The 24,540-nt window shown below is 38.5% G+C and overlaps 1 protein-coding gene across 1 annotated transcript in view; it reads right to left on the bottom strand.

Moving 5' to 3' along the window:
• Nucleotides 1-1,029: 1,029 nt before the first annotated feature.
• SLC49A4 (solute carrier family 49 member 4) overlaps nucleotides 1,030-24,540 on the bottom strand; it is a 92,649-nt gene continuing 69,138 nt past the window's right edge. The window contains exons 8-9 of the mRNA XM_030858370.3: nucleotides 11,609-11,791; nucleotides 1,030-4,349 (exon numbers count right to left, since the gene is read on the bottom strand). Of these exons, the coding sequence (XP_030714230.1) occupies nucleotides 4,234-4,349; nucleotides 11,609-11,791 (299 nt within the window). The 3' untranslated portion in view covers nucleotides 1,030-4,233. The remainder of the gene's footprint in view (nucleotides 4,350-11,608; nucleotides 11,792-24,540) is intronic.

Raw genomic sequence — 24,540 nt, 5'->3', positions numbered from 1 at the left:
GGGTGTATGGCTTTACTACTAGGCAGGAAGGAGACTGTGTTTTCGGCCCTGGAGCTTAGGGAGGGGTTGAGGGTAAAGAAGCCTATGCCAGGAAGTCAGCTCAGGGAAGCGGAGACCAGGATGGAACAGAGGGCAGATTCATGCAAGTGTTCAGAAAGCTGAGGTACAGGGCAGTGAGGACAAGCGAAGAACCTCAGGAAACTTCAGGTGAAACAAGGGGCTGATGTTTCAGTCCTGACCAAGAGCAAACTAAAATTATTTATAAAAAGAGAAGTGGTTCAGGGGAGAGATTTAGGGCATGTCATTGCCTGTACTCTCTGCCCACAGCCTCTATCATTCCCATCCCCTGGCCAGAGGTGACACCCTCAAGAGTCTCTTAAGGGCCTTGGTATTAGTTCCTAGAGGTCATCTCCTAAGTTTGAGGTTCCAACTGAACCGGGAAGACACCTGAAAGGACATGAGTGCTCAGGATGGCCAAGATGTCTGCTTACTGAGCAGACACTCACCACTATTGAGCACAGACTACCCAATGGATGCTGTTAAAAGAGCACCTAAAACTTTCCCTGTCAAGTTTTGTCCTTCTGGGAAGGTCCAACACTCTCCCCCGTCAGTATTGTTTTTATTTCCCAACAGATTAGCAAACTGTTGACAGTATGGAAATAAGCTTTATCTCGCTCTTTTCTATATGATTATAATCATACAAGTTAAAGTGGAATTCTATTTTTCCTATATTTATGAAATAGGTCTGATGAAATTTCCTCATAGTTTTCTATATATTTCTTTTTTAATAGGACACTTTCTTCATGTCACAGCTTTTGCACTTGCTTGATAATATGGTATAATCACAGTAATTCCTGTACTTATTGTTTCTGGGACAAATGTGGAATTAATGTGATTTTTAACATTAAGTTAAAACATCTACTACGCACTTGATCTTGAGTTTAAAGTGAAGCTTGTACTTATGCAAACAGCAAGATGAATGCCTAGATTTTAGTAAAAATAGTTAAAAAAAAAAAAGAGTAGATGAGAATTTAATCTCAATTTAAAATCTCTTCACTTGAATCCCTCATTAGAAAGGCAAGCTGTAAACATTCTCAATAATTAAACATGAACGTATGATCTATGATAAAACATGGCCCTTAGGCCATATATGCTTAAATATACAAAATGGTGCTTGACTCCCTCTTGTTATTTTATGAGCTCTACCCTCCAGTGAAATGCATTTGTGTATGTAATTATCTGTTCTATATCTCCACCAGGGACCATATTAAGAAATGCTTCTTCCCATAACTGTGAAATATTCACTGATAAGCCACAGGGAACTTACACTATAACATGTCCTTACCAATTAATAATGCTGTTGACTTGGTTTATGAGGACTGAATTATTCATCAGAAACTTTTCAGATCGCGTCACTCACTGCAAGCTAAGACTTAGAGATGTTAGAGCACCAACGGGATAGCGATGAAGAAAAAAAGACAGATTTTACTTAGAAATCAAGCAATCACCTAATTTTAACAGTATCTTACTCTTTAGCCCCATCGTTTTTGAACATGAAAGAGTATTCACGAACACCCCAAAATGTCCAAATTAAGCTGCAATTCTCTGAGGTAGAGAAAAAAAGACTGCTTTGGGAGTCAGAAGATGTGGGTTTTAGTTAATTTTACTTTTGTCATTAACTAGGATTGTGACCTTTGGCAAGATCCTTTACCTCTCTGGGGCTGTTCCTATAAATTCTAAAATGAGTGCTTGGACTAGTAGAGGGTTAAGATTTTTTTCAATTATAAAATTCATTAGGACTCTTTAATGTTTGTTTATAGAGTGCAAAGATTATGGCTGGTCTTTTGATGCATGTGAGAAATACAAAAGTAAAAAAAAAATTTATGACATATACAGGTAGGTAAATAATGTGTAATCCTCCCCCTGCCCCTAGAAGATTTTGGTTCTCTTTCTATCAGGTTTGGTACATGAAATCTTGATCATTTAAAACAGCTGCAGCTTGTGATTAGAACAATTATCTGCTGGAGGGGTTAAGCGGATGTAAGTGAGACAAATGGACACCTCTCATCTCAACTCATCTCATCTCACGTATGCTAAAAACAGTGGTTGGTGCCTGGTACAACACAAGAATTTAAAATCACTACCCATTTGGTCTGTCTTTGAACTAATCAGTCATTTAGGTAACATTTTTTAATGTTATTTTCACTATGTGTTAAAAGTTGAATTAACCATAATTAAAATGCTCTGTATGAGAAGTCTTATAGCAAAATTTTATATAGGAGTGTCCTCAAACACAACAGTTCTGACTAAAACCAAATGCATCATAATTCTTCCCTCACCTTTCTAGACTCATTCTAAACAGGAAGGGGTGGTGGTTATTTTAGCACCTGGGTCATGGACTATTGATACCTGGACTGGCTGGCTTTCAATTATCCTTAAGAATTCTGCTTTGCTTTCCTTTTATTTTTATTTGAGAAGAACGACAGAGTTAACAGGAACTAAGCCTAGCTTTCACAGGTTTTCTTCTTCTCTTTAGCAAGTTCCTCAGTTCTTTCAGTTCTGGCTGCTAAGTTATTAGCAGGGTGGTTCTAAAGGGGGATGGTCTAAAGGTGACTGAAGACAGATGTTAAATTTGAGGGTTTTCTTACTTTCCAGGTTGCACAATTTCGGATCTTAGAAGGCCAGACGGTAATAGCATCCTCCTCTAGGACCGAGGTTAGTAAAAGCATAGCCTTCAACTTACCAAGGGGGAAAGGAGGGGTATCTGGGACTGTGTGTGATGGTGTGTGCGAATGTGGTGGAGATGAGTCAATTAAGTGCTGACCAGGTCCCCTTAACCATACTTCACCACCTTGGCTAATAGAAGGAGCTGCCTTACACTCTGCTGTCCAGAAGAAGACAAATAAAATATATATTTAGCTGACAATGAAGATACAATTTCAAGTGAGTAAGAAAGGAGAGAGGGGGTTGGAGGAAGCTGAGAACAATGAAGATAAAACATCATTCTTCACTTTTTGAGAAAAGTGTTTGATTTTCCAGCATGAGGGGAATTATGTAAATCTGAATAGTGGTACTATCATAACCCCACCAGAGCATACTTTATGTCATAGTGAAATACACGTCTGAGAGCTGTCCAGTGGGTATTATTTTTGAAAAAGCTGTCATCCACAGAAGGAAGGCAGGTATCGGCAAGATACTGCCCTCTCAAATATACACTCTATATAGAACTGAATATTTTATAACCTGAATTGCGATACAAGAAAGTAATTCAGAAATCACTCAACAGATCTGAAAGTTTCAATGCTATAAATTGTTATTTTCAAACAAGGGTCATTTAATAAAATGCAACCTTGGTAAGCAACAGCTGGTGCTGGATTTTCCATCCCATGCCACCACATATATATCTGCCCGAAGACACAGGATGTTCTATGGGATCTGTCATTTCACTTTTAACAAAGTGCTAAATCGGAACAAAATTACATTTTTCATACAGCATTTAATGCGACTGTATTAAACATTTAGTCACATTTAATATAATCATTTAAGAGCCTAGCAGATGAAATTGTATTTCACAGAAACAAGGATAAGTTAAGATCGAGACACAAAGTATGTGCTCTGCGGTCACTGGAAAGCACTTGATCACCATAATTAAGGTGGCCAAAGGTTTCCGAGCTAATTAGAAATAAGGAGTCATATAAGAAATGGCTTTATTAGAAAAAAATGTAGTGTACAGGTGGCTAATATCTATCATTGATACACCTCTTGGCTATTTTATAATTAAAATCTGATATAGGGTTTAAACTTCTTTAGAAGTTAGTGGCATTTCTTCCTTTTCTGATATGTGGCTTAGGGAAGGAGTTATCTTCATGTAATAGACACCCTTCATTTCTTTTCATAGTTACAATTAATCAGTAGTTTAGCACTGGCACAAAACATAGAGGGAATTACCTAGGTAGTGCTTTCTGTGTAAGACATCACACTTCTAACCCCAGACTCAGGCACACGTATGCCATTGATACAGTTTTTAAATACACTATTATCACTCAAGTTCCACATTATTATTACCTAGCAGTAATTAAATTAATGTGATCATCTGTAACCTAACAAAACCTCTGAATGAAGTTTCTCTCTTCTCCTTTTTTTTTTCCTGTTAGATGTGCAATTCCAAGCAAATGTGCAGTATGCAGTATTGATTTCCAGTCTCTTTTTAAACACTCCTTCAAGTCTGTGCTATTAAACTGAGACAACCACATCAAGATAGAGTCTGTCATAGGATTCCCTGAAGCACAGAATAAGGAGGAGACTGAGCAAACACGACCCGGGAAGGCACCAGTTGAACCAAGACAACTCTGTAAGACAAAAACATGCAGTTGTAAGCATTCATGTGTCACCAGCAGAACACCACCTGTATGCTGGGAGCAACCTGCTTTGCATTCAAAAGCACTTATAATAAATGTGCCCTGGGAGGCCTGAAAACCGGCTTTCAATAAACAGTGACAAATGTGGAGTCTAAGTGATGCATGTAATATGTTACAGGGCTTTCCTGTGGAATATTTTTAATCAGTATTGTTAATGACTTTTCATCAATTTAACCCAACTTGACTTTGGTGGCCAAAAAAAAAAAAAATCTATTACTTCAAAGAAAGAAAAATCAATCAATCACCTTTAAATGTTAGTTTATTTTTAAAGTGCCCCCTATCACCATCACTCTTGTCCTTGTTTAGAAATATCTGATGGATTAGAAAGACAAACAACCAAATCACCTGAATTTTGAGATAACACTTTTAAATTTTTTGGGAAAGAAAGAAATATCTAATTCTCAGCAAAAAATCAAGTAGTAATCACTGTAAAACAGAGTAGAAAATACATACATATACATATATATATATATAAAATAAGTAAAATGTAAAAAATGAATCCTAAATTCTACTCTCAGAGAAACTACTGTGAATACTTTGGTTTCTTTCTAGTCTTTTTTTCCTACTAACATAACGGTTATGTATGATGCCAATTACCAGAAGATTTACAGGAATCATCTAAACAGGCAATTCAAATAATGTTGTTTTTTAATTTAATGGAATTGAGAACTTGCTTCTTCAAAAATGCTCATTCACGAATTCAGGACTCTCCAACAGGCCAGTCCTGGGCCTCTTGCTACCCAAACACACATGCTTGCCCTGCCGACTGTGCTGTCTCTAGCTGCTTCCTCTGGCTCCGGGGGCCTTGGAGCCAGGCATCTGTTCAGCTTCCTTCTATCCCAACCCCCTCTGTCAGACGTGAGGCTTCCAGGCAGAAGTGAGCAGCTTCTTGGCATAAAGGGGCTGGCGGGGGGGGGGGGGGGCGGGGTGGCGGATAACGTCTCTAGTTTAATATCCATTTAGCAATTTCAATGAAAAAATAAAAACACAACAGAAAATGAAGGAAACAGGTTCCCTGGTACATTTTTACCTTTGGGCACTGCTATAAGTTTATATTTTCCCTCTGTGCTTCTACAGAATGCTAATACTGCCTTAATCTTCAAAAATCATCCTAAAGATTTCTATGATGCTGCTTTAGATTAATCCATAATTCATATGGCTAAAAGAGCAATTTATGCTCAGGAACGGAAATCAGAAAACCAACCAGTAAGAAAAGGTGCTGAAGTACGTTTTTTTCCTATAATATGTTCGCAAAAGCAGCCTCCCTAACCTCTCAATTTCTACATTTTCAAAGTCAGACATGCTATTCTATAGCACAGAACAAAGAAGTATATTTCAATGGTATTTTCATGCAAAGCTGTTTTCTGTCCTTTACTTGGACTGACTAGAATCTAAACACTCAGAAACGCTGTGATCTCTGGGATCTTGTCTTTATTCTAATATTCCCTGAAATGACGCACCAAGCATTTTCTGCTTTTATATTAACCATAAAGCCTCTGGATTTCTGATGATAATTTTAACAAGCAAAAAGAAGCAGTGAAAAAATACGAAAAGAAAAAGTAGTAAAATAGAGATAACAGCGTACTGTTTATACTAAAACTGAGCGTCTTTTACTGTAAGGTCGCATTTTAAGCAATATAAGAAAGTATGGCACTTGAAGTCTACAACAAAGGTGTTTCCTAAACTTTAGAGACCATTTCACAGGGAGCTAGAGCAACACACATGCAGCAACAATCAACTTGTCCTAGCTCTCCTTAAACCTAGAAATCAGTCAAATATTGCCAAAGCAGACCTTTATTTCATCAGAATTGTAAAACGATTCCTTCTACCTGGGTTCAGATGCAATCTCTAAAAATAACTCAAAATTGCTCTTTAGTGTCATGGTTTGTTGGTTGGTTGTGTTTCACTATTGTGCCTCTCTCTGAGAAGTCAAATCCACCCTTCACTAAGTTCACCTGGCTTAACCAGCTACCAGTGTTCTTTGAAATTTTTGCCTTTTTAGAGGGAAAAAGGTCAGGGATGGAAATCTCTGCATGTCCCCACTGAAAACCATTCACATAAACCACACCTAAGGGGCTCTAATGTGCAGGAAATGGCTTGCTTAAAAGTTCAGTCTGGGGGCTTCCCTGGTGGCGCAGTGGTTGAGAGTCTGCCTGCCGATGCAGGGGACACGGGTTCGTGCCCCGGTCTGGGAAGATCCCACATGCCGCGGAGCGGCTGGGCCCGTGAGCCATGGCCGCTGAGCCTGCGCGGCCGGAGCCTGTGCTCCGCAACGGGAGAAGCCGCAACAGTGAGAGGCCCGCGTACCGCACACACACACAAAAAAAGTTCAGTCTGACTTGGCAGAGCAAAGTTGGCTGTGGTCCTTTGGAGCCCAGTGCCATGACGTAATTAAACCAACAGAGTCCTTACCCATCGAAATTTTCTTTTGTATCTTTTAAAGTGAGCACAGCTTTCCAACATTCGTTCCCTTTGCCTTTCACTAGAGGAACTATAAATCCATACCGCAAGCCCCCGTGACTTGCCTCTACATTTCTGCTGGCTCTCTGCCATCTCCTGTGCTGCAGCCTGAGGACTCTGCCAATTTCCAGTGAGGTGGGTGCTATAGTTTACTCAGAGCTCTGCACCAAATGGTGAGGCTCTGCTGGGGCTGAACTAATTAGGATGAAGTACCATTCTACTTTTCACCTCATCTTTCCCTGCAGTGATGTCACACTTTTGGCTTCAAGTACTTGTCTGGTTCCAGACACTATCTTCCAGAACCAACCTTCTAGTTTCTTTGGTGATTCAACCAAAATTATGGTAATTTAACAAAACTGTCTCCATTCTCTCTCAAGAGAAGCCAGCTGACACCACAATTTCACAGTGTGATGCCCTGCTCCCTTCCCTCCAGGTTAATTATCCGATAGCTTTGACCAGCACATTGCATTATTTTACTTCTTAGATAGAAAATTACTTCTCACTAGTCCACATCTGTTGAACCTGTTCTCCTGGTAACCACTAGACAATACCTCCCTCCTCAGCACACAATGCAGCCTCAAATTCCTGGTTGGCTACTTCAAAATGAAAGGACTGAGGTAAAACCTTTAATGTTTTTAGCCAAAGCTTGCTGCAAACCTTCTAGAAAAACAAGAACAACAAAAAATAACAGCCAATACAAACTACAAAACAAGCTACAAACTGTAAAACAGAACATTAGAATACATTTCAGAGCATATAAAGCATACAACGGCATTTCCAAATTGATTTTGTATGTGAAGTTATTAGAATAAAACATCACTGTGCTGTCTGAAATACTCGCTGAGATTCACAAAGCAAACATTATGGGAAGCAACTCCGTTTTGCAAATATGCTTGTATTAAGGAGCAAGTAACTTTTTTTCAAAGTGCCCTTAAAAAACCCAAGTCAGAAAAACTCCAAGAAATCTTTGACATGGTCCAGGTTCCCAAAGCAGAGTCAACACAGGACATGGGAAACTCTGTGACCCAGGGCTCTAAATAGGTCAGTGGCGTTGGTACAGAAGCCTGTATGACATTCGCCATCAATGACGGCAATGGCCATAATCAACAAGCAAATCACCAGTGGAGCCTATCTTGCCAGGCAAGGCACTCTAATGTGGTTATTTTGGGGTTAGTCTGTACAGCCCTGAAAAGCCATATCTGATGTAGTCATCTACCAGATAGCACATGGTGGGAAACCAAAAACTCTGGTCAGGAAGTTTAGTACTTCCTTGAGAAGTGACCTAAAAAACCGCCTATCTGGGGCTTCCCTGGTGGCGCAGTGGTTGAGAGTGCACCTGCCAATGCAGAGGACACGGGTTCGTGCCCCGGTCCGGGAGGATCCCACATGCCGCGGAGCGGCTAGGCCCGTGAGCCACGGCCACTGAGCCAGCGCGGCCGGAGCCTGTGCTCCGGCAATGGGAGAGGGCACAACAGTGAGAGGCCCGCGTACCGCGCAAAAAAAAAAAAAAGCCTATTTTTATGATGATTAAAAATCAAGCCCTCCAATCATGTCACTAATAGTTGAATTCTGACACATAACTAACTTCTGGGTGAGTTTTTCAAGTTTAAAATGACTGAATTATGACATTCAAACACTGGCTCTAATGGAAGGGAATTCATTATATAAAATGTTTAGCAGACTGGGCTGCGGAACTAAAAATTTAGGAAATAATTTTATACAGTTTTCAGATTTGTAATTTAGGTATCATCATACCTCAGCTATAAGGCATGTGGACTTTTGCTGTGGGACTTTTGGGGCGAGATCAACTAATTATAAGTGAAAGAATCTCAACAGAGTTTTCATAGTTCTAGGAACTTTTTAGCCTTAGAGAGTTGTGGGGTATGTTTGTGTGTATTCATTATACGCACCGACAAATAAGCACATAAAAGCATCTCTTTAAAATAGAAGCCTAGATGTTTAAATTCCTATCATCCCCAGCTAATTATCCAGAAGGAAACAAAACATTTGGTGAGTGCCAGCTGTGCCCTGGTCTAAGCTCTTTTACATTCATCTTCTCATTAACTCTAAAATGTCAAAACACACTGAGGTTCTTTTTGTCCTGAAAACCATCCTGTTCGATTAAGATTAATTTTTATTTAAAGTTTTATTTTTCACAATACTCACGGAGTTTAGGCAGAAACCTTTAACATCTACATAGATATGTATAAGAACATAAGATCAGAAACCAACCGAGAAGGGAGAAGCTTTCTCCCCCCAGCTAGATAAATCCTTGATTGTATCAGTGAGATAGAAATTAGCAGAAATGGTGCTGTTTCTTCCACTGCCTGTGCCAAAGAACCAAAAATGTCTGCTTGTATCTGGTCACTATAAATCTGCAAAATGAGGAGTGAGCACTGGCTGATGTACAGACACCAGTCTCTGTTGAACAAACTGGAAGCTGCACACTCAAGACCCAGGAGAGTGATAGAGACACTGCTTGCTGGGCACAATGGTAGGAGTGCACTGGGCTCCTCCACAGTCAGACAGCACAGGGGTAGTTCCTGCTTTAAACTGACCAATAAATACATGTTTGTTATATTCTATAGACCACGTGCAAGAGGTCTATTAGGGGATAACATGATCTGGCATCTACTGTTGTTGTTTTTAAATGCTGGGAAGACAAAACAATTTCCATCCAACAGGAGAAACCATGCTCAGACGGGCTGCAAGGACCATTCAGCCCACCTGTGTCCATGAGGTGGAAAACCGTTTCTACAACTCTAAGGGCAACAGCCATCTCTGATACTTTACCAGGCAAAAAAAGAGAGGTACTGAGCTGCCTAGTTTCAACTATGACACAGCTGAAGTGGGTTAAAGCTGATAATGTAATAACTGTTAGGTGATTCTGTTTAGAAAACTAATGGAAGGCAAAGACCCTGGTGATGGCATTTTCCCTAATGGAAACACGTTTCCAGGAGGACAGTGAAGAGTGGTCTGACTTTATTAATATCACTTGCCTTCGAAAAGTCACTCTCTTTCATAGGATAAACCAAACGTATATCAGGTTTAGCAAAGTTGAAACCTTCTTTACCTGTATTACTGATGGACAGAAATGATCTAGTTTGTTGTTAATTATATTACGAAATTAATATATCATTTGGACGCTCTTTGCTGTTAGGTGAAAGTGCTATGTCAAAAGCTGTCCAAAACCCAGGGAGATTCTGTTTCATCAGCTTTGAACGTTTCAAAAAATTTTTTTCCAGTCAAGGAGGTTATCATGGCTACTATTGCAATTATAAGCCTGTCAGAATTCCTAGAAACAATTAGGTCTCTTGGAGTGTCACATTTTAGAGCATTTCTTATATTTAAGTCTTATAAATTAGATTCCTCCATGAACAAATTATCCAAATTTACTCTATCTGATGAGTAGTTAAGAAAACAGCAACCAGAAAAAAAAAGTAGTAATATTCAATTATTTAAGACAAGGAAATAAAATGGGATATAAACCTAGTAGAAATTAATTAAAGATTTATATTTAAGACTCACGAGTATAAAATTTAAAAAGTCTAGATGTATAAAATAAGTATAAATCCTTATTTTAACATGCAAAAAAGAAGTCTAGATAATTGTGCCCCAATTTTCTAAAATAGTGAGACAGAATTTGGACCACGGAAAAGAGAATATCAGAGAAAACCAAACAACTGCAAAACAGAGCCACTACAAACCCGCAGACCTCAACACCAGTGGGGCCTGCCTTCAATATGCCCAGCGAGCTTGCCAGCTGTCCCTGCAGCGTCTCCGCCCCCCCCCCCAAAAGCTATTTTAAAGTTTCATTCTCTCCTTAAGCCCCTTCTCCACTACCTTCCCACCAACTCTTCAGAGATGAACTGGCTTCTAAGCCGAAAGTTGGTGCCATCAAGAAGGAGCTCCGTCAACAATGTGCTCAGCACAGGCCTCTGCTTCTATGCCACACACACTGCCTTATCTCAACCTCCTTTCGTCCAAGGCTAACTCCTCCACTTGGGTTCAGGAACCCAACCCTTCTTCCTCTGTAAGGACGACCCCCTTCTTTAAAGGTGTACCCCTGGGTTCTAACTGCAACCTTCTGTTCACTCTATACCTGCACTGACCAATTTGGTAGCCACATGTAGCAATTTAAATGTAAACAAATGAATCAAAATGAAATAAAATGAAAAATCCAGTTCCCTAGCTGCCTTAGCTTCATGGGCTAGTGGCTACTGTGCTGGACAGCATAGATAAAGAGCACCTCTGTTATCATAAAATGTTCCATTGGACAGAGCTGTCCTATACAGGCGATCCACTCTTTGGGTGATCTCTCATTCATCTGCAAAGCTTTAAACTACATATATACGGCTGACCTTAATTTCTACCTAACGTTAAGACAATAGAGTTGAAGTATTTCTTTTAAAAGCAAGACATCAGTGGTTCTCAATGAGAACCAGCATATTAGAATCAGCTGGTTGGCTTTTAAAAGGAGAAATGCTGCCACACCCCACCCCAAGTTAATTAAATCAGAAACTTTGGGGGGGGGCGGGCAGTGAGGATGCATTCCATCAGGCTGGATGCCTTTCAAGAAAAGCAACAGAAGATATTTTCTTTTCTTCGCATGTGAAAGCTCAAAGTAATTTGCCTTAGTGGGAATTCTCCATATAAATTCCCTATACATCAGTGCCACAAACCTCTCTCCTAACACATTTAGATAGTAAATAAAAAGTCAAATTTCTTACCTGTGTGATAAAATGTGAGAAAAAACAAAAGTACTCCCATGAACATATTACTTAAAAAAGTGACAACTCCACAAGTAATTCCTTCTGGAACTGGGTAGACAGTTTCCACAAAAAGCTCAAAAAATATAGGTATACTGCTATTCAGGAACACTCCCAGGAGAATACAGGAGGCATACAATGTCACTAAAATAAAAACACAAACATTTTAGTTTCAGAAGAGCAGCAGTGAGTCACATCAGATGGATATGCTGGGTGTTGTCTTTCATGAGTATCAACTCTGGAATTGCATCTCTTCTCAGTGGTAGTTGAAGAACTTCCACAAAGCGTCACACATCTGTCAGCTCCTCACACAGGTTTTGTGGAGTAGATAGGAAAAGGTTCTCTTGCTGGATGAGTACCAGTTTATTTGCTTTATCTTTCTGGTGGATTACTCCAAACCACAGCAACAATTTTTACCACTATAATTGAAAGGTTTCTTTCCCCTGAGTCACACTCCTGGCATACTGAGGGACAAGTAAAATATAGCAAATTAACACAAAATCTAGACTCATTCTTTAATTTTAAAGAGAAGTTAAAAATCTAAGAAAAAAATGTAAGAAACATTAAGTGTAACTAAAAATTACATATCTTAAGACTGGTTAATAACAGCCCTCAAGCATAAAATAAAAATTATCTGCTATGTAATTCCTGGAGAAACACTTAAAATAGAAATAGTCCTCAATTTTAGAATGAGTTTCATGTCAAGAGTTTTTTTTAAAAAAAATACATGACTTTTTTGGAACAGAGAAAATAATTTCACCTAGAAGTGTATCATTAATAGTGGCTAGGATCCCAGATTAGCCAATAAATAGCCTATTAACCCAATCTATAGTGAAATCTTTGAATAAGCACACTATTCTTATCCTTAGAAGAATGTTTAGAGAAATGCACCCCACTCCAAATAATTTTATTAATGCTGTTTGTATACAAACCTTCAATAATTTTAATGTGAAGGTGAAAACAGAATCAATGAGGAAAAAATGATATCCTATTTAGAAACCTAAAATATCTCCCCTTAGACTAGTAAGTATATCATGCCCACTGATGATAATGTGTAGCAATTATTCTAACCTTAAAGTTACCAGGAAAATATTTTTAATAAAAATATTTGTTAAGTAAAAAAATTTCTGTGCAGGAACTGCAGAAAGTGAGGGAATTACCCTAAATCTGTTATGTATTATTCATAGAACATATCAAATTACCAGAATTTACCACACCCGATTGCAATCATTAACAATCCCTAACATTGTTGAAGAGGTAAAAACGAAAACTGTATCTACTGTTTTCTAACAGCATTTCTCTAATTAATCTCAACTCACACTTCCCCCTCCAATTACACTAGCCTTTCAGGATTACAAAATATTTAACACATCCTAGTACCACAAATAGCTGGTGATTACTTTGAGTTTCTTTGATTAGAAGACACATGGAAATAGAGAACAAAAGGATGATGGTGAATAAAGAACGCATTGCTGGCTAAAGCAGTGACCAGGCTATTCATAGGATTAAATGAGAAGCATCTGATGGATATAAACACATGTAAAACATGAAGCACTTTTCAAGAGTTTCTTAAAAACAAAACAAAACCCCACACCTCATGCTCACTGTATATTTGCTGGACATAGATCACGCAAATCAATCAACACTTCTTATACATGACTCATAAGTGGTACATTAGGAAATCTAGGGATGGAATATCACTGGTAGCTTTATAGAGTATTCTATCTACAAAACACTTTATACTAATTTATGGTCAGTCACGGTAACCAGAGCAGAGACCACTACTGACTCCAAAACAGATGAGCCTAGAAGTTTAAGATGAAAAAACACTGAATATAGCACAGAGAACTATATTCAGTATCTTATGATAAACCATAATGGAAAAGAAGATTAAAAACAAGAATATATATATATGTAACTGAATCACTTTGCTGTACAGCAGAAATTAACAATGTAAATCAACTATACTCCAATTAAAATTATTATTAATAAAAGTTATTAATTAATTTTAAGAAGAACTTATTAGTCATTATACACCCAGCGTTTATCCCAAAACACACTAGGTTTTTAAAGCTAATAAAATAAAGAGAAACACTTTAAAACAAACGCTATATAAGCGAAAAAGGCACAGAAAAGTGTGTTAAGAGATACAAACACACACACACACACACACGCACATATACACCTGTTTGTAAATGTATAGAGTTCTCTGGGAAAACTCAAGAAACTGACATTCAAGGCTGCCTCTAGAGAGGGAAATTGGGGGCCATGGGACGGTAGACATTTTTCATTGTATACCCTTTTCCTACTTTTTGAATTTAGTTTTTACTATGTGCATATCTTGCCTACTTAACAAAATAAAAAAAGAGAAATGTCATTGTAAACTAATGAATTGGCAGCTAATCCAACTCTACTTCATGCAGGTTTGTTAGCTCCCTGACTCAGAAATGGTTATCCCTGGGCGAGCTGCCCCACACACCAGATATCTACACCCAGAAGCCATATAACCCAGCCTTGGTCCAGGATCCTTGACAGAAATATTCCCACCTTATTTATTAGAATTCCTATTATATGTAGGATAAGTGGGCTGAGACTGCTGATATAACTTCAGAGGCCAGAAATTACAAAACCAAGCATTTTCATTCAATTCTCTCATTCTCAGTGTTTGCTTCTTGTATTATTATAAAAATGATGACCACAAGGTTGTTTTACACTGGCTGGATATATATGCTGAAATCACTTGTTACTGTAGAAACTAAAGAATCAAACTAATTTACACGTAGGGGACTGGTTCAAGATGGTGGAGTAGAAGGACGTGTTCTCACTCCCTCTTGGGAGAACACCAGAATCACAACTAACTGCTGAACAGTCATCGACAGGAAGACACTGGAACTCACCAAAAAAGATACCCCACATCCAAAGACAAAGGAGAAGCCACAATGAGATGGTAGGAGGGGTGCAATCACAGTGAAATCAAATCCCATAACTGGTGGGTGGGTGACTCACAGACTGGAGAACACTTATACCACAGAAGTCCATCCACTGGAGTGAAGGTTCTGAGCCCTACGTCAGGCTTCTGAACCTGGGGGTCCGGCAACGGGAGGAGGAATTCCTGGAGAATCAGACTTTGAAGGCTAGCGGGATTTGACTGCAGGACTTTGACGGGACTGGGGAAAACAGAGACTCCATTCCTGGAGGGCACACACAAAGTAGTGTGTGCATGGGGACCCAGGGGAAGGAGCAGTGACCCCAGGGGAGACTGAACCAGACCTACCTGCTAGTGTTGGAGGGTCTCCTGTAGAGGCGGGGGGGTGGCTCTGTCTTGCTGTGAGGACAAGGACACTGGCAGCAGAAGTTCTGGGAAGTACTCCTTGGCGTGAGCCCTCCCAGAGTCCTCCATTGGCCCCATCAAAGAGCCCAGGGAGGCTCCAGTGTTGGGTTGCCTCAGGCCAAACAACCAAGAGGGAGGGAACCCAGCCCCACCCATCAGCAGTCAAGTGGATTAAAGTCTTACTGAGCTCTGCCCACCAGAGCAACACCCAGCTCTACCCACCACCAGTCCCTCCCATCAGTAAACTTGCACAAGCCTCTTAGATAGCCTCACCACCAGAAGGCAGACAGCAGAAGCAAGAACTACAATCCTGCAGCCTGTGGAACAAAACCCACATTCACAGAAAGACAGACAAGATGAAAAGGCAGAGGGCTATGTACCAGATGAAGGAACAAGAGAAAAACAACTAAATGAAGCGGAGGTAGGAAACCTTCCAGAAAAAGAATTCAGAATAATGATAGTGAACATGATCTAACACCTCGGGAAAAGAATGGAGGCAAAGATCGAGAAGATGTAAGAAATGTTTAACAAAGACCTAGAAGAATTAAAGAACAAACAAACAGGTGAACAATACAATAACTGAAATGAAAATTACACTAGAAGGATTAAACAGAATAACTGAGACAGAAGAACGGATAAGTGACCTGGAAGACAGCATGGTGGAATTCACTGCTGTGGAGCAGAATAAAGAAAAAGGAATGAAAAGAAATGAAGACAGCCTAAGAGACCTCTGGGACAACATTAAATGCAACAACATTCGCATTTAGGGGTCCCAGAAGGAGAAGAGAGAGAGAAAGGACCCGAGAAAATATTTGAAGAGATTATAGTCAAAATTTCCCTAACATGGGAAAGGAAATAGCCACCCAAATCCAGCAAGTGCAGAGAGTCCCATACAGGACAAACCCAAGGAGAAACACGCCAAGACACATAGTAATCAAATTGGCAAAAATTAAAGACAAAGATCAATTATTGAAAACAACAAGGGAAAAATGACAAATAACATACAAGGGAACTCCCATAAGGTTAACAGCTGATTTCTCAGCAGAAACTCTACAAGCCAGAAGGGGGTGGCATGATATACTTAAAGTGATGAAAGGGAAGAACCTACAACCAAGATTACTCTACCCAGCAAGGATCTCATTCAGATTCGATGGAGAAATCAAAAGCTTTACAGACAAGCAAAAGCTAAGAGACTTCAGCACCACCAAACCAGCTCTACAACAAATGCTAAAGGAACTTCTCTAAGTGGGAAACACAAGAGAAGAAAAGGACCTACTAAAACAAACCCAAAACAATTAAGAAAATGGTAATAGGAACATACATATTGACAATTACCTTAAACGTGAATGGGATTAAATGCTCCAACCAAAAGACACAGGCTTGCTGAATGGATACAAAAACAAGACCCATATATATGCTGCCTACAAGAGACCCACTTCAGACCTAGGGACACATACAGACTGAAAGTGAGGAGATCAAAAAAGATATTCCATGCAAATGGAAATCAAAAGAAAGCTGGAGTAGCAATACTCATATCAGAAAAAATAGACTTTAAAATAAAGAATGTTACAAGAGACAAGGAAGAAACTCCATAATGATCAAGGGATCAATCCAAGAAGAAGATATAACTATTATAAATATATATGCACCCAACATAGGAGCACCTCAATACATAAGGCAACTGCTAACAGCTATAAAAGAGGAAATCAACAATAACACAATAATAGTGGGGGACTTTAACACCTCACTTACACCAATGGACAGATCATCCAAACAGAAAATTAATAAGGAAACACAAACTTTAAATGACACAATAGAACACATAGATTTAATTGATATTTATAGGACATTCCATCCAAAAACAGCAGATTACACTTTCTTCTCAAGTGCACACAGAACATTCTCCAAGATAGATCACATCTTGGGTCACAAATCAAGCCTCAGTAAATTTAAGAAAATTGAAAGCATATCAAGCATCTTTTCTGACCACGACGCTATAATATTAGAAATGAATTACAGGGAAAAAAACATAAAAAACACAAACACATGGATGCTAAACAATACGTTACTAAATAGCCAAGAGATCACTGAAGAAATCAAAGAGGAAATCAAAGAATACCTAGAGACAAATGACAATGAAAACACGACGATCCAAAATCTATGGGATGCAGCAAAACCAGTTCTAAGAGGGAAGTTTATAGCTATACTCAAGAAACAACAAGAAAAATCTTAAATAAACAATCTAACCTTACACCAAAAGGAACTAGAGAAAGAAGAGCAAACAAAACCCATAGTTAGCAGAAGAAAAGAAATCATAAAGATCAGAGCAGAAATAAATGAAACAGAAACAAAGAAAACAATAGCAAAGATCAATAAAACTAAAAACTGGTTCTTTGAATAGATAAACAAAATTGATAAACCATGAGCCAGACTTATCAAGAAAAAGAGGGAGAGGACTCAAATCAATAAAATTAGAAATGAAAAAGGAGGAGTTACAACAGACACCACAGAAATACAAAGCATCCTAAGAGACTACTACAAACAACTCTATGCCAATAAAATGGACAACCTGGAAGAAATGGACAAATTCTTTTTTTTTTTTTTTCTTTGTGGTATGCGGGACTCTCACTGTTGTGGCCTCTCCCGTTGCGGAGCACAGGCTCCGGAGGCGCAGGCTCAGCAGCCATGGCTCACGGGCCTAGCCGCTCCACGGCATGTGGGATCTTCTCGACCCGGGGCACGAACCCATGTCCCTTGCACCAGCAGGCAGACTCTCAACCACTGTACCACCAGGGAAGCCCTGGACAAATTCTTAGAAAGGTATAACCTTACAATACTGAACAAGGAAGAAAAAGAAACTATGAACAGACCAATCACAAGTAATGAAATTGCAACTGTGATTAAAAATCTTCCATCAAACAAAAGTCCAGGACAAGATGGCTTCACAGGTGAATTCTATCAAACATTTAGACAGGAGCTAACACCCATCCTTCTCAAACTCTTCCAAAAAAATTGCAGAGGAAGGAACACTCCCAAACTCATTCTATCAGGCCACCATCACCCTGATAACAAAACCAGACAAAGATACTACAAAAAAAGAAAATGACACACCAATATCACTGATGAATATAGATGCAAAAATCCTCAACAAAATACTAGCAAACAGAATCCAAAAACACATTAAAAGGATCACACATCATGATCAAGTGGGATTTATCCCAGGGATGCAAAGATTCTTCAATATATACAAATCAATCAATGTGATACACCATATTAACAGATTGAAGAATAAAAACCATATGATCATCTCAACAGATGCAGAAAAAGCTTTTGACAAAATTCAACACCCTTTTATGATAAAAACTCTCCAGAAAGTGGGCATAGAGGGAACCTACCTCAACATAATAAAGGCCATATATGACAAACCCACAGCAAACATCATTCTCAATGGCGAAAAACTGAAAGCATTTCCTCTAAGATCAGGAACAAGACAAGGATGTCCACTCTCACCATTATTGTTCAACATAGTTTTGGAAGTCCTAGCCATGGCAATCAGAGAAGAAAAAGAAATAAAAGGGATACAAATTGGAAAAGAAGAAGTAAAACTGTCACTGTTTGCAGATGACATGATACTATACATAGAGAATCCTAAAGATGCCACCAGGAAACTACTAGAGCTAATCAATGAATTTGGTAAAGTTGCAGGATACAAAATTAATGCACAGAAGTCTCTTGCATTCCTATACACTAATGATGAAAACTCTGAAAGAGAGATTAAGGAAACACTCCCATTTACCATAACAACAAAAAGAATAAAATACCTAGGAATAAACCTACCTAGGGAGACAAAAGACCTGTATACAGAAAACTCTAAGATACTGATGAAAGAAATCAAAGATGATACCAACAGATGGAGAGATATACCATGTTCTTGGATTGGAAGAATCAATATTGTGAAAATGACTCTACTACCCAAAGCAATCTACAGATTCAATGCAATCCCTATCAAATTACCAATGGCATTTTTTACAGAACTAGAACAGCAAATCTTAAAATTTGAATGGAGACACAAAAGACCCCAAATAGCCAAAACAGTCTTGAGGGAAAAAGCAGAGCTGGAGGAATCAGACTCCCTGACTTCAGACTATACTACAAAGCTTCAGTAATCAAGAAAATATGGTACTGGCAGAAAAACAGAAATATAGATCAATGGAACAAGATAGAAAGCCCAGAGATAAACCCACACACCTATGGTCAACTAATCTATGACAAGGGAGGCAAGGATATACAATGGAGGAAAGAGAGTCTCTTCAATAAGTGGTGCTGGGAAAACTGGACAGCTACATGTAAAAGAATGAAATTCTTGGGCTTCCCTGGTGGTGCAGTGGGACGCGGGTTCGTGCCCTGGTCTGGGAAGATCCCACAGGCCGTGGAGCGGCTGGGCCTGTGAGCCATGGCCACTGAGCCTGCATGTCCGGAGCCTGTGCTCCGCAGCAGGAGAGGCCACAACAGTGCGAGGCCCGCGTACCGCAAAAAAAAAAAAAAAAAGACACATGCACCCCAATGTTCACTGCAGCACTATTTACAATAGCCAGGTCATGGAAGCAACCTAAATGCCCATTGACAGACGAATGGATAAAGAAGGTGTGGTACATATATACAATGGAATATTACTGAGCCATAAAAAGGAACGAAACTGGGTCATTTGTAGAGTCGTGGATGGATCTACAAACTGTCATACAGAGTGAAGTAAGCTGGAAAAAGAAAAACAAATATCATATATTAACGCATATATGTGGAACCTAGAAAAATGGTAGAGATGAACCAGTTTGCAGGGCAGAAATTGAGACACAGATGTAGAGAACAAACATACGGACACCAAGGGGGGAAAGCAGTGGGGGTGGGGTGGGGGTGGTGGTGTGATGAATTGAGAGATTGGGATTGACATGTATACACTGAAGTGTATAAAATGGATGACTAATAAGGACCTGCTGTATAAAAAAAATAAATTAAAAAAAATTTACACAGGAAAGGGTTAAATTAAGATCTTCATAATCAGAATGGGGGAAAGGTAGCTGTGTCAGGATTGATTTAATATTTTCCCCAGTGTTCTGGGACATGCATAAAGTAAAACCTGATTATTATGTGTCTGAATTTGACTTCTATTTGAATTTTCAGTTAAGAGTCTGATACAGTATCTTTACACACTGGTTTGGCAGATCCAGTGGGTGAATGTCATCTATTAAAAGTCAGGCAGACAAGATAATTTCCTGCTCATCAGAGAAGTTCAATACATGATCATTAAATATTTCCATGACTTTCCATAGTACTGGTACTAAAATTAAAATAAACTGCCTTTCAATAAAAGTCAAGGTAAGGGCTTCCCTGGTGGTGCAGTGGTTGAGAGTCCGCCTGCCGATGCAGGGGACACGGGTTCGTGCCCCGGTCCGGGAAGATCCCACATGCCGCGGAGCGGCTGGGCCCGTGAGCCATGGCCGCTGAGCCTGCGCGTCCGGAGCCTGTGCTCCGCAATGGGAGAGGCCACAACAGTGAGAGGCCCGCGTACCGCCAAAAAAAAAAAAAAAAAAAGTCAAGGTAAATTAGCAGAACAAACACAATGCTGACACAGATTTTTTTTTCAAAGAAGTTGATAAAATTTCATAGGCTCATAATTTCAACTGCAAAAAACGAAGTCCTCTGTAGCACAAAATACAGTAACAAAGGCTGTATTTCAAGAATATGACTTGGATCATAACCTTGAAAGAACTCTTCTCTCCACCCCTGCTTCCAGTGACAAACCAAATTACTAAACTTTAGGGAAGTAAAACTATGTATGAATACATTTTTATTAATCAAATTATTCAAACCTTAGGTGATCAGTAGTTATAAAACAAATCACAAAATTTCAGTGAAGATGTATTGCCACTCAGCACTGACTTAAATTTATATAATTTTTTAAACAATTTTTAAAACTGCTTTTAAAAATATTATCATACTTGACTATCCTATCAACTCTTTGAGGCAGGTAAAGTAAGATGAAGTGCCTGAAATTCTGAAAGTCAAAATGACTTATATAGAAACAATGTAAATTACCAGTGCTAATAACAATAGTATAATTAAGGCCTACAGAATCTAGCGTGCTTTCCACCAAGCCACTGTATCAGATTGAAAAAAAATTCTTCTTTTATAATATTTCTTTTATTCAATGGTATTGACACAAAAGGAATGCTTCTCAAATCTGTATTCCACACAGAAGCTGGAAGTGACTGCTCATAAGACAGATGACAGAATAAAAAACAGAGCACCAAAAGGTTACAGACAAAAAAGATGAAATTTAATCATGATAAATGTAAAATGGGTCCAAAAATTATTGCTTAGGTATATAATAGGGAAAATTTAGCTTAAGCCTTTCTTCAAAACCATTAAAAAAAAAAAGCATTTATCAAGTGCCTCTTATATGAAAGCAGCTACGCTGGAACAGTAAATAGGACACTCTATCCTCAAATCATTCCTAATCTAAAACCTCAAATCATTCCTAAACTAAAGGAATATGATGGACACCTATGGGCTCAGCAGCCATTTATATGCACAGTGTAAAGATAATTATACTTTATTCTCTTTAAAAGAAACCAAAAAAAGCTATGAGAAGCCACGGCCTCCTAGCATTAGGTGCCAAGTGCAGCAGGGAAAGTGTGCCAAATTCTAGTAATACTGTTTAAGGAGGAGCCTGACAAGCTATGGTAGGTTTAGAAGACTGACTATGCTTGTTTGTGGTGTGGAATCTATGTCTGATGAGGAAAGGTTATGAGAATTGGGGGATGTTTAGATTAGTGGCTAAGTCCAGGCATGACTGACATATTCAAATGTTCTGAGGGCTGTCAACAGAAGAGGGAGGTGGCCGACTTGCTCTGTGGGAGTTGTGTTGCTCCAAAAAGTAATAGCTTGATAGGAGGAAGAATTTCCCAGGACCCAGAGCTGATTAACAAGGGAGGTTTTCATTCAAGTTGTGGTCATATGAACATACATCTGGATTGTAATGGAAGAGACTCATTTATTGAGTAAGTTATATCAGATGATGACTAAGGTTCATTTAAGTAGATCAATAACAAATTTAGATACATGTAAGTAAAGAGCTTAACTAGGATATTAAAAACAAAAACCTAAAAGGTGCTTCTTAGTGGGTAAGAATAATAGCAATTTTTTTTACAGTTTTATTAAGAAGCATTATAAATATGAAATAAGGATTATAAAATAACAATACATTTTTATCATAAATTATTTTAATGATTAGAATCAAGAAATTTCCCTAAATAGTAGGTTTATAACATTAATACACTTTATTAGATAAATTTTTATTATTGTGCACACTGACTGAATTTTTATTTCATGATAAAAGTTAAGAAAGTTAACTGGGGATTATTAGATTAGACATTTATTAAAAATATTTATAAAAACTAAATTAAACTTGATATTGCAAGTGAAAATACTCCTTTTGGAAATAAAGACATACACGTAAAGGCAAACAGTAAACATTCAAAAGTTTGCCAACTACAGAGTTTTTCATATGTTTTGGGCATGTTGAATATATAGAATACATATGTATGTATATACACATACACTGATATACATTTCTATATCATTGAGCTGTGCCTTTCTTCTCAGCCTCACATTTTCTTCCTAAAAATGATTACTGTGGCCTTCATGGTCCATCACTAATTAAAATACGCAGTACGGGAGTTCGCTGATGGTCCAGTGTGAAGAGTCTGCCTTCCCATGCAGCGGATGCGGGTTCGATCCCTGATCGGGGAACTGGGATCCCACATGCTGCAGGTAAACTAATCCCGCGTGCCGGAACTACTGAGCTCGTGTGCCTCAACTAGAGAAGAGAAAACCCGCATGCCACAACTGGAGAGAAGTCTGCGCACCGCAATAAAAGATCCCGCGTGCCACCACTAAGACCTGACGCAGCCATAACAATAAATAAATAAATAAATAAAATAAAGTAAAATAAAATATGCAGTAATGAAACTGGGGTTCCAAAAGAGAAGGGGGCATATTTTGCTGCAATATTCATTAATGGTGATGGTTTTCTTTCCACGTGTTATTACCTTGTGGGTATCCCTTGTTTAGTCCCTTTGGTGGCAAAGTTTAGTCCTATAAAGACTGACAGTTATGTTTAGAGTCCCTTATGACTGGAAGGCACAGTTATTATCTTGCAGAAATGAAGCACAACTAATAATTCTTTGAAACAGTGGGCCCAGAGTAGAGATTGGTTGGGAAATCAGATATCCTAAGTAGTATAGGTTTATCAGTAACCTTGAAGCTCCCAAAGAATGACATATGGTTCTGCAGAAGGCAATGTACTATTAACTCATGGAACACTGACTGATCACCTGGTCAAACCCTCTACCTTCAAGAAACACAAATTCTACTTGAAGACTTATTTCTCTTCTTGAAAATCTCCATGGATAAACATTACATGACCTCAGTAAGAACCGTTTATCTGAGCATTTCACAAATCCATCCTCGTCTTTTAATCCATGTTCTATTTCTGCCTCTTAATCAGTCATGAACACGAGTAATTCACTTTTAGTTCATAAAACTGAAAATAATAATTCACTCCTTAGCCTTCTTTCTTTAAAGTTTAAAATCCCTAATTTCTTTAATAATGTGCATTTCTTTAATCATGCTCATCCTTTTCTGAATTTTCTCATTTCTCCCCATTTTTGGGCAAGTGTATGTTTTTATTTCTTTGCATGCTATTAAAATGGGACATAATTATCTTAACAAAGGCAAAATGCATGAAAATATATTAAGAGGATTACTCTCTAGCCTATACATGTCACATGCCTTTCAATACAACCAAATATATTTCCTTTCTTCAATTATCACTTAAAGCCAGCTTGTAGTCGGCTATCACCCTCAAGGAGCTTCTATCTAGCTAATCACCTCCCCTTATTCTCCCCACCCATTATCTGTTTCCGACATCACCATCATGGCATCTTAGTAACTTGCATTCGATGAAGAACCTCCCCCAAAGCATCTTCTGTTAAACAGTCAAATTACACTGTTTCAGCAAACTCAACACCAAAGTGCTAACATTTTTCAAAATGTCATTTTCAAAGTATTCATCTATTCAGTGAAAAAATGACATGTGAATTGTGGCTAGCACGGCTAGACATCTAGTTCTCAGATAAGGTGAAAAATGTATTTTCATAATTTTGTTTACAGCATAAGCTTCAAGATTTTGAGACTCATATTACCTAGTCATGAGTTTACTTACTGCTGTATTATAGCTAATTCAATTAATGAAGATATAATACAATATTAAATATTGAGTTTCCCTAAAGAAATAATAAAAGCATACCACTGAGAGCCTCCAAGAGGATGTATGTAAGCAAGTACATATACCAAAATGGTACACCTTTAGACAGAATGGAATGATCCAGCTTTTCTTCTATAGAGATGGCAACAGTAATATCAAGATCAGTGGACTACAGAAAGATTGCATTAGAAGGTTCTAGCAGTAGTAGCACTTATAACACAAGGGTTGAACAAAATT

Source organism: Globicephala melas, chromosome 4 (assembly GCF_963455315.2).
Source record: "Globicephala melas chromosome 4, mGloMel1.2, whole genome shotgun sequence".
Classification (NCBI taxonomy): Eukaryota; Metazoa; Chordata; class Mammalia; order Artiodactyla; family Delphinidae; genus Globicephala; species Globicephala melas.
Note: the sequence above shows the minus strand (reverse complement) of the source record. Positions and strands in the feature narration are given on the sequence as shown.